The sequence below is a fragment of the Cricetulus griseus genome, chromosome 4, assembly GCF_003668045.3.
Source record: "Cricetulus griseus strain 17A/GY chromosome 4, alternate assembly CriGri-PICRH-1.0, whole genome shotgun sequence".
Taxonomy (NCBI): Eukaryota; Metazoa; Chordata; class Mammalia; order Rodentia; family Cricetidae; genus Cricetulus; species Cricetulus griseus.
The window spans coordinates 132,489,752-132,504,775 of record NC_048597.1 but is presented as its reverse complement, the minus strand read 5'-3'; the positions used below and the strand labels follow the sequence as shown (position 1 = coordinate 132,504,775).

The 15,024-nt window shown below is 38.9% G+C and overlaps 1 protein-coding gene across 1 annotated transcript; it reads right to left on the bottom strand.

Moving 5' to 3' along the window:
• Positions 1-11,687: 11,687 nt before the first annotated feature.
• LOC100762745 (putative gustatory receptor clone PTE03) lies at positions 11,688-12,626 on the bottom strand. Its single transcript, XM_027411643.1, has one exon. It carries the CDS (start codon positions 12,624-12,626, stop codon positions 11,688-11,690), a length of 939 nt encoding a protein of 312 aa, XP_027267444.1.
• Positions 12,627-15,024: the final 2,398 nt, after the last annotated feature.

Genomic DNA, 15,024 nt, shown 5'->3' with positions numbered 1-15,024 from the left:
GCTAGCACCCCATTCTTACATTCCGCCGCCGCAGACTGACCTGGAACTAGGTGAGTGAGCTCCTGCCCGCTCCCGACCCCAGGCCAGAACACCCCACCACCCCCATCCCACCACCCCCTCCTGAGCCTGCCGGCTTGGGCCAGACACGCCCAGAGAGGGAGGAGCCCTCTGCCCCACCAATCTGCTAGCACTCCATTCTTACATTCCGCCGCCGCAGACTGGCCTGGAACTAGGTGAGTGAGCTCCTGCCTGCTCCCGACCCCAGACCAGAACACCCCACCACCCCCATCCCACCACCCCCTCCTGAGCCTGCCGGCTTGGGCCAGACACGCCCAGAGAGGGAGGAGCCCTCTGCCCCACCAATCTGCTAGCACTCCATTCTTACATTCCGCCGAAGACTGACCTGGAACTAGGTGAGTGAGCTCCTGCCCGCTCCCGACCCCAGACCAGAACACCCCACCACCCCCATCCCACCACCCCCGCCTGAGCCTGCCGGCTTGGGCCAGACACGCCCAGAGAGGGAGGAGCCCCCTGCCCCACCAATCTGCTAGCACCCCATTCTTACATTCCGCCGCCGCAGACTGACCTGGAACTAGGTGAGTGAGCTCCTGCCCGCTCCCGACCCCAGGCCAGAACACCCCACCACCCCCATCCCACCACCCCCTCCTGAGCCTGCCGGCTTGGGCCAGACAAGCCCAGGCAGGGAGGAGCTCCCTGTGCCCCAAATCTGGTAGCACCCCACTCTTCCATTCCGCCGAACGACCAAGAAACTAGGAACTAGCGAGGAGACCACCAGGAGCGTCGAGATCATCTAGAGTTGTGGACATCGAATTCCTAGCCCCCACACACCACTGGGCCACAAGAGGAGATAGAGAGAACCCACCCGCACCCACTAAAAGGATATGGGGAGAAGACAGAATAAGATTTCACTCAACAACACAAAGACCAACATGACACCACCAGAACCTAGGGACTCCACTCCGGCAAGAGCTGAAAAGCCCAACACAGAGCATGAAGATGAGATGGACCTCAAAAATTATCTCAGCAAGTTGATAGAGACCTTTAAAGAGGAAACAAGAAAATCCCTTAAAGAAATAGAAGAGAAAACAAACAAAAAATTAAATGAATTGGAGGAAAAGACAAACCAAAAAATTCAAGAAATAAATAAATCTCTTAAAGAATCCAAAGAAAGCCAAGAAAAAACATCCAAGCAAGTGAAGGAAGCTCTTGAAATAGTTCAAAACATGAAAGCTGAAATACACACAATAAAGAAAACACAGAATGAGACCATGTTGGAAATGGAAAGGTTGGATAAACGATCAGGAACTAAAGATGTAAGTGTATCCAACAGGATTCAAGAGATGGAAGAGAGAATCTCAGCCACTGAAGACTCGCTAGAGGATATACATTCATCCACCAAAGAGAACCTCAAGTCCAACAAAACCCTAACACAAAATATCCAGGAAATATGGGACACCGTAAAAAGGCCAAACCTAAGAATAATAGGTGTAGAAGAAGGTGAAGAAATACTGCTCAAAGGTACAGAAAACATATTCAACAAAATCATAGAAGAAAACTTCCCCAACCTACAGAAGGATATGCCTATGAAAGTACAAGAAGCTTACAGGACACCAAACAGACTGGACCACAAAAAGAAGTCGCCCCGACACATAATAATCAAAACACCAAATCTACAGAATAAAGAGAAAATATTAAGAGCAGCAAAGGAAAAAGGCCAAGTAACATATAAAGGCAAACCAATCAGAATCACACCCGACTTCTCAATGGAAACTCTGAAAGCCAGAAGGTCTTGGATAGATACCCTACAAGCACTAAGGGAGCATGGATGTCAACCCAGACTACTGTACCCAGCAAAACTTTCAATCACTATAGATGGAGAAAACAAGATATTCCACGACAAAAACAGATTTAAACAATACATATCAACAAATCCAGCACTACAGAAGGCTCTGGAAGGAAAACTCCAACCCAACGAACATAACTACACTCACAAAAACACTGTCAGTAGTTAATCGAATTTCACCAAACACAAAAAGAAACAGAAGGGCAAAATCCACACGCAATGATACCACCAACAATAAATCCAAAACTAAGAAGAACCAATGAACAATGGACGTTAATATCCCTGAATGTCAATGGTCTTAACTTACCCATAAAAAGATACAGGCTAACAGAATGGATACGAAGACAGAATCCATCCTTCTGCTGTTTACAAGAAACACACCTCAAATTCAAAGACAGGCGATACCTCAGAGTAAAAGGATGGGAAAAGATTTTCCAATCAAATGGGCTCAAGAAACAAGCTGGGGTAGCAATACTAATATCTAACAAATTAGACTTTAAACTGAAAGCAATCAAAAGAGATAAAGAAGGGCATTTCATACTCATCACAGGAAAAGTCCATCAAGACGAAGTCTCAATCCTGAACATCTATGCCCCTAATACAAAAGCATCCACTTTTGTAAAAGAAACATTACTAAAGCTCAAACCACACATAAAACCACACACACTTATAGTAGGAGACTTCAACACCCCCCTTATACCACTGGACAGAACTACTAGACAGAAACTTAACAAAGAAACAAAGGATCTGAAAGAAGTTATGACACAACTGGGTTTAACAGATATCTATAGAACATTCCATCCAAACACAAAAGAATATACCTTCTTCTCAGCGCCACATGGAACCTTCTCAAAAATTGACCACATAGTTGGCAGCAAAGCAAACCTCCACAGGTACAAAAGTATTGAAATAACCCCCTGTATCTTATCAGACCACCATGCATTAAAGCTAGAATTCAACAGCAATACGAATTGCAGAAAACCTACATTTACGTGGAAAATGAATAACTCCCAATTGCACCATTCCTTGGTTGAGGAAGAAATAAAAAAAGAAATCAAAGACTTTCTAGAATTTAATGAGAATGTAGACACAACATACCCGAACTTATGGGACACCCTGAAAGCAGTGCTAAGAGGGAAGTTCATAGCACTAAGTGCTCACATGAAGAAACTGGAGGAAAGTCACATTAGAGAATTGACAGAACAACTGAAAGCTTTAGAGCAAGAGGAAGCAAACTCACCAAGGAGGAGTAGACGCCAGGAAATAATCAACCTGAGAGCCGAAATCAACAAAGTAGAAACTAGGAAAACAGTACAAAGAATCAATGAAACAAAGAGTTGGTTCTTTGAGAAGATCAACAAGATAGACAAGCCTCTAGCCAAACTAACCAAAAGGCAGAGAGAGAGCATGCTAATTAACAAAATCAGAAATGAAAAGGGAGACATAACAACGGACACTGAGGAAATCCAGAGAATCTTTAGGTCATACTTTGAAAACCTGTATTCCACAAAATTGGAAAACCTAAAGGAAATGGACAACTTTCTGGATAAATATCACTTACCAAAATTAAATCAAGATCAGATAGACAGTTTAAATCGAACTATAACCCCTAATGAGATAGAAGCAGTAATCAAAAGCCTCCCAACCAAAAAAAGCCCAGGGCCAGATGGCTTCACTGCAGAATTCTACCAGAAATTCAAACAAGAGCTAATTCCAGTACTCCTCAAACTGTTCCACACAATAGAAGCAGATGGGATATTGCCAAACTCTTTCTATGAGGCTACAATCACTTTGATACCCAAGCCTCACAAAGATATGACTAAGAAAGAGAACTACAGACCGATATCCCTCATGAACATCGATGCTAAAATACTCAACAAAATATTGGCCAACCGAATACAAGAACATATCAGAAAAATCATCCACCATGATCAAGTAGGCTTTATCCCAGGGATGCAAGGATGGTTCAACATACGAAAATCCATCAATGTAATCCACTATATAAACAAACTTAAAAAGAAAAACCACATGATCATCTCACTAGATGCTGAAAAAGCCTTTGACAAAATCCAACATCCCTTCATGATAAAGATCTTGGAGAGAACAGGAATAACAGGAACATATCTAAACATGATCAAGGCAATATATACCAAACCAATAGCCAACATCAAAGTAAATGGAGAGAAACTCAAAGCGTTTCCTCTAAAATCAGGAACAAGACAAGGCTGTCCACTCTCTCCATATCTCTTCAATATTGTACTTGAAGTTCTGGCTATAGCAATAAGACAAGAAAAGGGGATCAAAGGGATACAAATTGGAAAGGATGAAGTAAAACTTTCACTATTTGCAGACGACATGATAGTCTACATTAGTGACCCGAAAAACTCTACCAGGGAACTCCTACGGCTGATAAACACCTTCAGCAAGGTAGCAGGATACAAAATTAACTCAAAAAAATCAGTAGCCCTACTATATACAGATGATAAATCCAATGAGAAAGAAATCAGGGAAACATCACCTTTCACAATATCCACAAGCAACATAAAATATCTGGGGGTAACACTAACCAAAAAAGTGAAAGACCTGTACAATAAGAACTTTGAGACTTTAAAGAAAGAAATTAAAGAAGATACCAGAAAATGGAAAGATCTCCCATGCTCATGGATAGGTAGAATTAACATAGTAAAAATGGCAATCCTGCCAAAAGCAATCTACAGATTCAATGCAATCCCCATCAAAATCCCAACACAGTTTTTCACAGACATTGAAAGAACAATACTCAACTTTATATGGAAAAATAAAAAGCCCAGGATAGCCAAAACAACTCTTTACAATAAAGGATCTTCTGGAGGCATCACCATCCCCGACTTCAAGCTCTACTATAGAGCCATAGTTCTGAAAACAGCTTGGTATTGGCACAAAAATAGACTGATAGACCAATGGAATCGAATTGAAAACCCTGATATCGACCCACGCACCTATGGATACCTTATTTTTGACAAAGGTGCTAAATCTATACAATGGAAAAAAGACAGCATCTTCAACAAATGGTGCTGGCACAATTGGATGCGGACATGCAGAAAATTACAGATAGATCCATACCTGTCACCATGCACAAAACTTAAGTGCAAATGGATCAAAGATCTCAGCATAAATCCAACCACACTGAATCTTCTAGAAGAGAAAGTGGGAACAACCCTTGAACAAATTGGCACAGGAGACCACTTCCTGAACATTACGCCAGAAGCACAGACATTGAGGTCTGCAATTAATAAATGGGACCTACTGAAACTGAGAAGCTTCTGCAAGGCAAAGGAAACAGTCAGTAGGATAAAACGACCACCCACAGAATGGGAAAAGATCTTCACCGATCCCACATCTGACAGAGGACTGATTTCCAAAATATATAAGGAGCTCAAGAAGCTAGCCACCAAAACACCAAACAACGAAATTAAAAAGTGGGGTGCAGAACTAAATAGGGAATTCTCAACAGAGGAATCTGAAATGGCTGAAAGACACTTAAAAAAGTGCTCAAAATCATTGGCCATCAGAGAAATGCAACTCAAAACAACTCTGAGATACCATCTCACGCCTGTCAGAATGGCTAAAATAAAAAACACCAATGACAATCTATGCTGGAGAGGATGTGGAGAAAAAGGAACACTCCTCCATTGCTGGTGGGAGTGCGATCTTGTAAGACCACTCTGGAAATCAGTATGGCGGTTGCTCAGAAAAATGGGAATCAGTGTACCTCAAGATCCAGCCATTCCTCTCTTGGGTATATACCCAAATAGGGCATGTACTTACAACAAGGACATATGTTCAACCATGTTCATAGCAGCATTGTTTGTAATAGCCAGAACCTGGAAACAACCTAGATGCCCCTCTACTGAAGAATGGATTGAGAAAATGTGGTACATTTATACAATGGAGTACTACTCAGCAGAAAAAAGCAATGGAATCTTGAAATTCGCAGGCAAATGGATGGAACTAGAGGAAACCATCCTGAGTGAGGTAACCCAGTCACAAAAAGACAAGCAAGGTATGTACTCACTGATATATGAATTTTAGACATAGAACAAAAGACTACCAGTATATAATGCTCTTCACCAAAGAAACTAGGAAACATGAAGGACTCTAAGGGTTAAATGGTCCCCAGGAATGGAAATGGCATGAACTCCCGAACTAATTGGGGGCATGAGGGTGGGGGGGGAAGGAGCTGCTACAATAAGAGCAAGAGAAGAGGAGAAGAGGAGAGGAAATGGAGGGGCAGAAACATTGAGTTGGGGGAAGAATAGAGGAAAGAGAGCAAGATGAGAGAAACGATATCAGAGGGAGCCACTGTAGGCCCGAGAAGGGATCAGGAACCAGGGAGATCTCCAGAGACCTACAAGGATGACACGATCTGACAATCCAGGCAATGGTGGAGAGGATAACCTAAAAACCCTCCCCCTAAAATGAGATTGATGACTTCTCTTTATGCCATCCTAGAGCCCTCACCCAGTGGCTGATGGAAACAGAGACAGACATCCACAGATATACAATGAGCCGAAATCGGGAATTTAGTTGAAGAGAGGGAGGAATGAAGAACGAAGGGGTCTGTACTAGGATGGAGAAACCCACAGGAACTGTTGGCCTGAACAAGGGAGAGCACATCGACCCCAGATGCTGTCCAGGAGGCCTGTACAAGACTGATCCAGACCCCAGAACATAGATGTCAATAAGGAGGCCTCTGCACTCCAGGGAGCCTCTGGTAGTGGATTAGTATTTTTCCCTGGTGCAAAAAGGGACTTTGAGAGCCCATCCCATATGAAGGGTTACACTCTGGCCCTGGACACATGGGGAAGGGCCCAGGATCAGCATAGGAAGACTTGGTGGACTTTGCTGAGCTCCCGTTGAGGGCCCTACCCTGCCTGGGGAGTAGTGGGTGGATGGGGTTGGGGGGATGGGCTGGGGGTGGGGGAGAAAGTTTGGGGGTGAGGGGAGGGAGAGGGAGAAGGGACTTGAAATAAGCTTGTTCCCTATCTAGAACTAATAAAATAAAATAAAAAAAAAAAAAAAAAAACTAGAATGTTGCATTATATTGTTAAAGGAAATATAAAGGTTCAATACCTTGAACAAGATTAGAAATGCATGTACCATATATTTTAACAAATTAATATTTATTTTGTATTAATATACAAAATTTGTATGCAATTTACAAAAGTTCAATCCAAAGTGAAATATTTTTAAATTTAATTATTTTAAAAATTAGGTAAGATGGTCTACCTTTTTTATCATATCTATATTCTCCTTTTTTTCTTTGCAGAGTATATTCAAAATTCTACCCTTTTATTCTACCGCATCTGTACTCTGTTTCTCAAAGCAAGAACTCTGAATATAATCCCCCCTTTACAACATTTTTCCCTACCATACCTAATAACAATTTCTAACCAACCTTCAAAACAATGACAAGTACCTATAACCCAATGAAAGACCAAAAACCACCCAACCCACTGCTTGGGAATGTGGACATTGTTTTCTTAAATTTACTTCCTCTTGTCTGGATGCAACAGCATAGGGGATCCTGAAAAGAAAAATTTTGGTTATTGTCAAGTCGTGGGAGAAATAGCTGCATAATACTCTGCATAATGGGAAAGTGCAGGGCTTGTTCTCAGGCCTGGTTAGAGTAGACTGTGAGGCTAAATCATGCCTGCTAGACACTTCAAAATTGTTTTTAGTCCAAATCTGATGTTTAGGTGGTGTTTTCCAACTTATAGGTGTCACCAAAGTCCATGTGAAATCATTGTAGTGGAGCACCATCTTCTTTTTAGAGACATCAGAGATAGCATTACGTCAGATTATTCCTGTTCTTGGAAAAATTTCCAGGGTAGTTCTCCCTTCTTTTTTGAATGCTTATCTGTCAAAAAAATCTGTGTTTTTTGTTTCCTTGTTTTTTTGTTTTGTTTTCATTTTAGTTTTTTGAGAAATAGTTTCTTTGTATTGCTTTGCAGTCTGTCCTGGACCTCGCTCTGTAGACCAGGCTGGCTTTGAACTCATAGAGATCTGCCTGCCTCTGCTTCCTGGGTGCTGGGATTAAAGATATTTGCTACCACCACCTGTCTCATGTCCAAAAGTCTTTAAATTCTTCAAGATAGTTGCTTTATTTTCCTGAAAAGAACAAAAACAAAACTCTGCCCAAATCCTAATTTTGGGGAAGTTCCTAATCTAATCTTTATCAATTTTGATTTGCAGTTTCTCTTGAATTTTTGTTTTATCTTCTAAAGCTCTTCTACCATCCAGAGCAGTATCTTTTCTTACAATAGTCATTATGATTTTCAGTTCCTCTGTGAGTTTCCATGATGACAGGAAATGACTGAACCAAATTTGGTATATGGCTCCTGAAGGAGCTTCCTGGTTGCAAAGGGTTACCTTGAATGTCTTCTGTTGACCTGCATTCAAAATATGACCACAGATTCCCCATATTCTAACAACTAGCCCACTCCCAATAATTCTTAATTAAGTAGTTGGACCTTAATATTGTGTACTTTATCTATGCAATAGTTTTGGCAGCCTTGATCTTGTACAGTTATTTTTTATGCAGTGACAGTCACTTTGAGTTCCTGAGTTCAATAGCCATATCATGTGCAGAAGAAAACATTGCACAGCACTTCTCATAGCCATTCATCCCTTAGGTGTTTTTTTCCTCATCTTTTACTGTGCTTACTAAGTCTTGATTGTGGTATGGTTAATATAGGTGTCACTTTTAGGAATGATAATTCAATCTTTTATTCTTAGCAGTTTGGACAGTTATGAATGTCTCCATTGACTACTGCCTGAATCAAAAAGAAATTTTTCTGACCATTGGTGAGAGCACCCCCAGGTCAAAGTATAGAAGCACAAATATGTATAAGCCAATCATTATGGAAATTTACAAATAAAACATGATCCTTGCTCCCTTTCTTCAACTGAATTCCTGGAGTTCAGCCCAGCATTCAGATGTGAGTCACACTGAACTTGCTTCCATCAGTTACTGGATTTAGTTTCTATGATGACAATTTGTGTAGTCACTAATCTTTCTAAAGTGGAAGGCCTATTAAGACACCCTCTCCCTTATTTCTAGGAGTCTTAGCTGGGGTCATCCTTGTGAAATTTTTTAGCACCGTGTTTCTCCCTAAACCCCAGATGACTCATTCTATCAAGATATCTTTCATTGCTCTACCCTTCCATCCCTCCCCAACTCAGCCTTCTTGATCTCTCATGTTCTCTTCCCCCAGTACCCTCACTTCTATCCCCCTTCCAGTTTACCCCGGAGATCCTAACTATTTTCCCTATTCACTCTATGTCTATCCTTCGTAGGCTCCCCCTTTTTGCCTACCTTCTCAGGTTGTGGATTGTAGCTTTGTTAGGTGTTATCAAGAGCATGATGCAGAAAAACAACAGAGACAGATGATCCAAACTAGTGGGTCCTCAAGGACTATTGGCTGACAGTGGGGAAATCTGCATGCGACCAAATTAGGCCATCTGAATGTGAATGACAGTTAAGTGGCTTGATCTCTTTGGCAGGCCCCTGGTAGTGGGACCAAGACCTAACCCAGGTACATGAACTGGCTTTTTGGAGCCATTCTCTATGGTTAGATACCTTGCTCAGCATTGATACATGGGGGAGGGGCTTCGTACTGTCTGAGCAAGGTATGTCAGGCTTTGTTGACTACCCAAGGAAGGCTTTATACCCCTTGAGGAATTGATGGGGAATGTGAAGGGGAATATGAGGGGAAGCAAGTGAAAGATAGGGAGGGGGACTTGGGGTTGCTATGGAAAATGAAATGTGATTTTTTAATTAAAAAGGCAAAACAATAAAAATAATAGCATCAGGTTTTAGCCTAGGGTGTATGATGCTTGGATCCTTGAGATTTGGATCAGGATTAAATTATCAGGCATGAAGTTCTCTGATGTAGAGAAGCCTCAAATTTATCTAAGAAGTTCCATTATCCCTTTGAACCCCTGTCACTACTGTGTCAACAGGTATATCTTGTCTAGAATGCCGGTATTATTCTTACAGGATGTGGCACTGGATAAGAACATTAATGTAGTCCACTGCTCAGCAGCCTGCACAAAACCTTTCAGTCATATGGAATAAGAAGTGGGTGTGATCGGGGTTCATGGTATTAAATTCACAAATAGTCAATAAAAATACTATGTTGAAAAATATAATTACATAATTTCCTCCTTCACTCTCATCCTTAAATAAACTCCATTTTATTTCTGTTGCCAAATATTTTTAAAAGACTTTTTATTCACTTCTGAACCTGAGCTTTTCTTTATTTTGTTTTTGTTTTCTTGGTGTTTAATTTTGTGAGTTCTATCACATTAGAGGTCTATTTTCATTGGGGAGTGTGATAGAGCCTTTGTATTAACAATAATTTGAGGCATTTCTATCTCATTATGTGTACTTAATTTGACTTGCTAAGATTCCACAAGTTTGTCATTATTTCTAGGACCCTCTTTCTGCTCAATAGCTTTTAACATAAGGGCTTTTTTTCACACTACTGTATTCTAACAATTTGTTAGCCTCCTTCTCATACCTATCTTTACATACAATTTCATTAGGAATGAAAAACATCATTATTCTCAATATGTAAGATATATCAGTAAAAGTATAATAAGAATCTACAAAGACATAATCATTAAAAAGCTAGCTGTAGATGCTTAATGAAATTTATTGGTACATTTTTATTATAAAAACTGTTTCTAATATATTTTAATGATCATATTATAATAAACGGTTTCATCTTAAATTGAGGATTTATATACTCATATATATAATTTGGTCAAATCCCCCCTAATTACTTCCCTTCTGATATTCCCCATATCACTCCACCACTTTCCCATCCCTAGAGCCTATTCTCTTTGTTTCTTAAAAGACTATTGTCTACTTAGTGCTCCCTTGTATGTGAATGAATGTAGTGGCATGTACTAAAGCACTGATACCCTCTGAAATCACATCTGAATGACAAAAACTGGACATGCACACAATGTTATAACTCAGTCCAGTGCAAAGATGTAGTATGGTGAATATTCCAGAGTTAAAGACTCATGTAGCAGAGGAAAGTGATGAAATTGTATGTCTTTGGCACCACAGTTAATTTGACATCTGTATTTTCTCTGAACTCATTCATGGTAGTTATGAAGAAAACCAGTTCTCAGGAGGAGAGACATTTTTCAGAATCAAATGATCAATCTATAACTTGCTATATCTCTTACTTCCTATATACTTGACAATAATGCAGTGTTCTGTTGATAATTTGGACTGAAGAAATTTCACTGTTCATTTCAAAGCAGATGTATATAAAAACTGATGTTTTTAATATAGTAAATTTTATTGATAATGATACATTTTTAATAGACATTCTTACTATGACAGATTCACAGTACACATCTACCAAGTTGCTCATAATCTAAGAAATAAGTAACAGTTCTCTGGACACTAATAATACTATTACATACATGCAGTTCTTTTTTCAGTAGTATCCATACTGTGTACAGTTTACCAACAGTACCTCCTTTTGAGACATCAACTGAGAAAATATAATACAAAGTCATTTGTAATTTTATGTTGCCTTTCTGTGCATTGTAGATAAAACAACTGCTCTAAAAACTAAAGTAATAAATAAATGGAACTTCATCCAGATAGTATATCATAATCATACCTTAACATGAGATGACCAAATTATCACAAATTGAAGTCATTTTAGTGACCACAGGAAAGTGGAAAATTTTTGCTCACTGGATGTCTACTTAATTTGAATTTCTGTAAAATGCCACATGGATATCAGAGGGTATATCACACAAGAAAAATGAATCTACCAACAAGTTTCCTCAAGGCTTCCTTCATTTCTCTATTTCGTAGGCTATAGATAAAGGGGTTCAACAATGGAGGAACTACACTATACATCATGGAAGCCATTGCTGTGTTTTTGAGAGAGTCTGTCACTGCAGAGCTGATGTACACACCAAAACCTGTCCCATAGAACAAGGAAACAACAGACAGATGTGATGCACAAGTAGAAAATGCTCTGTGGTTCCCTCCAGATGATGTCATTTTCAAGACTGAGGACACAATGTAAATATATGAAAAAATAATTCCACAGACAGGACCACCACCAAAGACAAAAGCTGCAACAAATATCAAGAAATTATTAAGAAATGTATCAGAACAAGCAAGCTTGATAATCTGAGCAAGCTCACAGAAAAAGTGAGGGATTTCTAGTTCTGTGCAGAAGGAAAGCCTCAGGACCATCAGACTATGGAGTAAGGCATCCATAATGCTAAGAAAAAGGGAGAATAGAACCATCAGAACACAGCAAAAAGGGTTCATGATGATTGTGTACCTCAGGGGTTTGCATATGGCCACATAACGGTCATAGGCCATCACTGCCAGAAGAAAATTTTCCATGCCACCAAATATTGAAACAAAGCAGATTTGAGAAAGACACTCTGTGTAACTTATACTATCATCCTGTGCTTGGATGTTCACCAGCATTTTGGGGATTGTGACTGTACTATAGCAAATGTCATTAATGGACAGAACTGAGAGGAAGAGGTACATGGGAGTATGCAGTTGGGTGCCAGAGCTGATGGCCAAGATGATAAGCATGTTTCCCAGAACTGTGATCAGATAAATGGAGAGGAACATGGTGAAGATGAGTGGCAGAAGTTTGCGATTGTCTGTCAATCCAAGCAGATGGAATTCGGAATGTGATGTTTGGTTTTGCAGTTCCATATTTTTGGGGGAACTTTGAAAAGGATAAAGTAAAATGAAAATTGAATTTATGCACATCTGTGTCAGAATACTTAATCTTATCTGTTAGAATACCCTTAGAATAGCACTGGGGCTATAATAATATTCTAATAAGAGAAACCTATATTCTTTTTTTGATACACCTCACATATTATGGTTGGTATTAATGCTTTTAAGACGTTTCTCAACAGTTAAAAATTAAGAGAATATTTTGTAATATTTGTAATAGAAATATTTATTGAGAAAGCACATATAGCTGAATGGAGAGAAATCAGAGCTGCAGATATACAGAATATAGAACCTGGTAAATAAAACACTGGTTAATATTAGATTGAGTTCATGTGATCATTGGACTGAGAAGAGATAAATCATGAAGATACTTTTCATATTTCACTCTTTCCTTTTTACTTTTTTACTCATGTTACTTCAGGATGAAATTTTCATGAGACATTTGTCTTAGTTTTAGAAGCTTACCTGGATATTGGGAATTGAATAACTGTCCCAGGAACCAATACATTTAAATGGCCAAGTGTTTCTGGTTTTGAGTGTGGAGTTACTATGCTTTAAACTTATACCTCACTCTGAGTTATACAACCTCATATCTCATAGGGATAAATAGAAAAGTTCCTCATTAGTTGAGTTATGTACTTAATTATTATTTTAACCCCAAAGATGCCTACTGTGGTAAGCATATAATATGCAGGTGGTTTGTTCTCTAACTCTGGAGACAAGATGTGTGACATATCATTCTATTTATTGCATCACTCTTAATTAACGAATGTGGAATATAAAGGAGATGTGAAAATTTTCTAATCTGCACATAGTCCTGCAACCATAATATCTACTCTAAACATATGGGATTAAGCAGTCAAGGAATGAACTCTCTGAAATTATGATCCAAAACTGATATCAATATTCTTTCTGTGTATTTTACAGATATCTCCAATTCTAAGAAATTATTTAAACATACACTGAACACCTTTGCACATATACATCATCAATTTATTATTGTCTTTATAACCAGACAGATAAGTAGATAATGAATAGGTAGATGTTTATGATAGATCAATAGATTATTAAGATTAGTTTGACTAGTATATGTAATCAAGATGGCAAAAACCCTTCTAAAACATAAATTTCTGAATAGAGTTTATAACTATGTGTTTTCTTTGAACTGATACTTCATTTAATTTATGTACAAAAGTATTTAATTTTATCAAATCTAATTTGTGAATTTGGATGGCAAACTGTCTGTGCATATGGCAAAGCAACATTTTAAAATAATACTATTCATCATCATATAGGATTCCTCAAGAAGCTGATGGGAGCAGAGGCAGAAACTCACATCCAAATATTAAGAGGAAGGAGAACTCAAAAATGAATATTTCCATTGATTCTCCCCTCTTGGAGTTGTGGAACTCCATGGAAGAAGGGAAAGAAGAATTTTGGGAGCCAGGGGGCAAGGGCACCAGAATATGGCCCACAAAACCAAACAAGCAGTGTTCTTAGGGGCTCAAAGAGACTGAAGAGTCAATCACAGAGTATAATCTGCTTTTTGTCCTCTGCAAATGTCTCATGGTTGTGAGTTTGGAGGTTCCTAGAAATGGGAATATGCATGTCTTTGACTCTTTTATTTGCCCTTGAGACCCTATTCTTCCAACTGGATTGCCTTTCCCAGCCCAGAGAGGAGGGTTTGTGTCTATAGTCTTATTATGTTTTATTTGACTGATGTCCTTAGGAAGCCTATTTGTTTTCTGAAAGGGGAACTGGATGGAAAGTGGATCTAATAGAAAGGCAAGGTGTGTCTGGGGTAAAGACTGGAATGAGTAAAAGGAGGTGAAACTACAATGGGGATGATGTATGAAGGAAGAACAAGTAACAAAAGAAAAAATACTCCCATAAAATATTACTCAAGGAAATTTCATGGATGATTTTTACTGTTTTCTTTTACTGATTTGATAGCATTCCACTTTTATATGTGATTGTTTAAATGTTTAGTATGTGTTTATTTAATAACTGTAGCATATATATTAATATCTTGCAAATGCATTTACATAGGCCTCCTGTATTTAATACATATGAATTAATAACTGATTATAGCCTAGGTCCATTACTAATCACCAAGAACATTTGAAAGTATCTAAAACTATTCCAAAGAACAACATCACCATTCTTGGATGAGGATTTCTGATACTCAATGTATCATTTTACTTATGCAGGTCAAAACTCGATATATTAGATAGTAATTCCAAACTACTGGTATAATCTGGTACTTAGTAAAAACAATTCAATATGGTGGATGAGAAAAAAGGAACTGGAAGGATAACCATTTCTAGAAGAAAATCTCAGAACCTTTTGAAAAGAAATCAGGCTATCAATT

Coding starts and splice junctions, on each gene's coding strand:
- LOC100762745 (XM_027411643.1), bottom strand. CDS start 12,626: ATGGAACTGCAAAACCAAACATCACATTCCGAATTCCATCTGCTTGGA.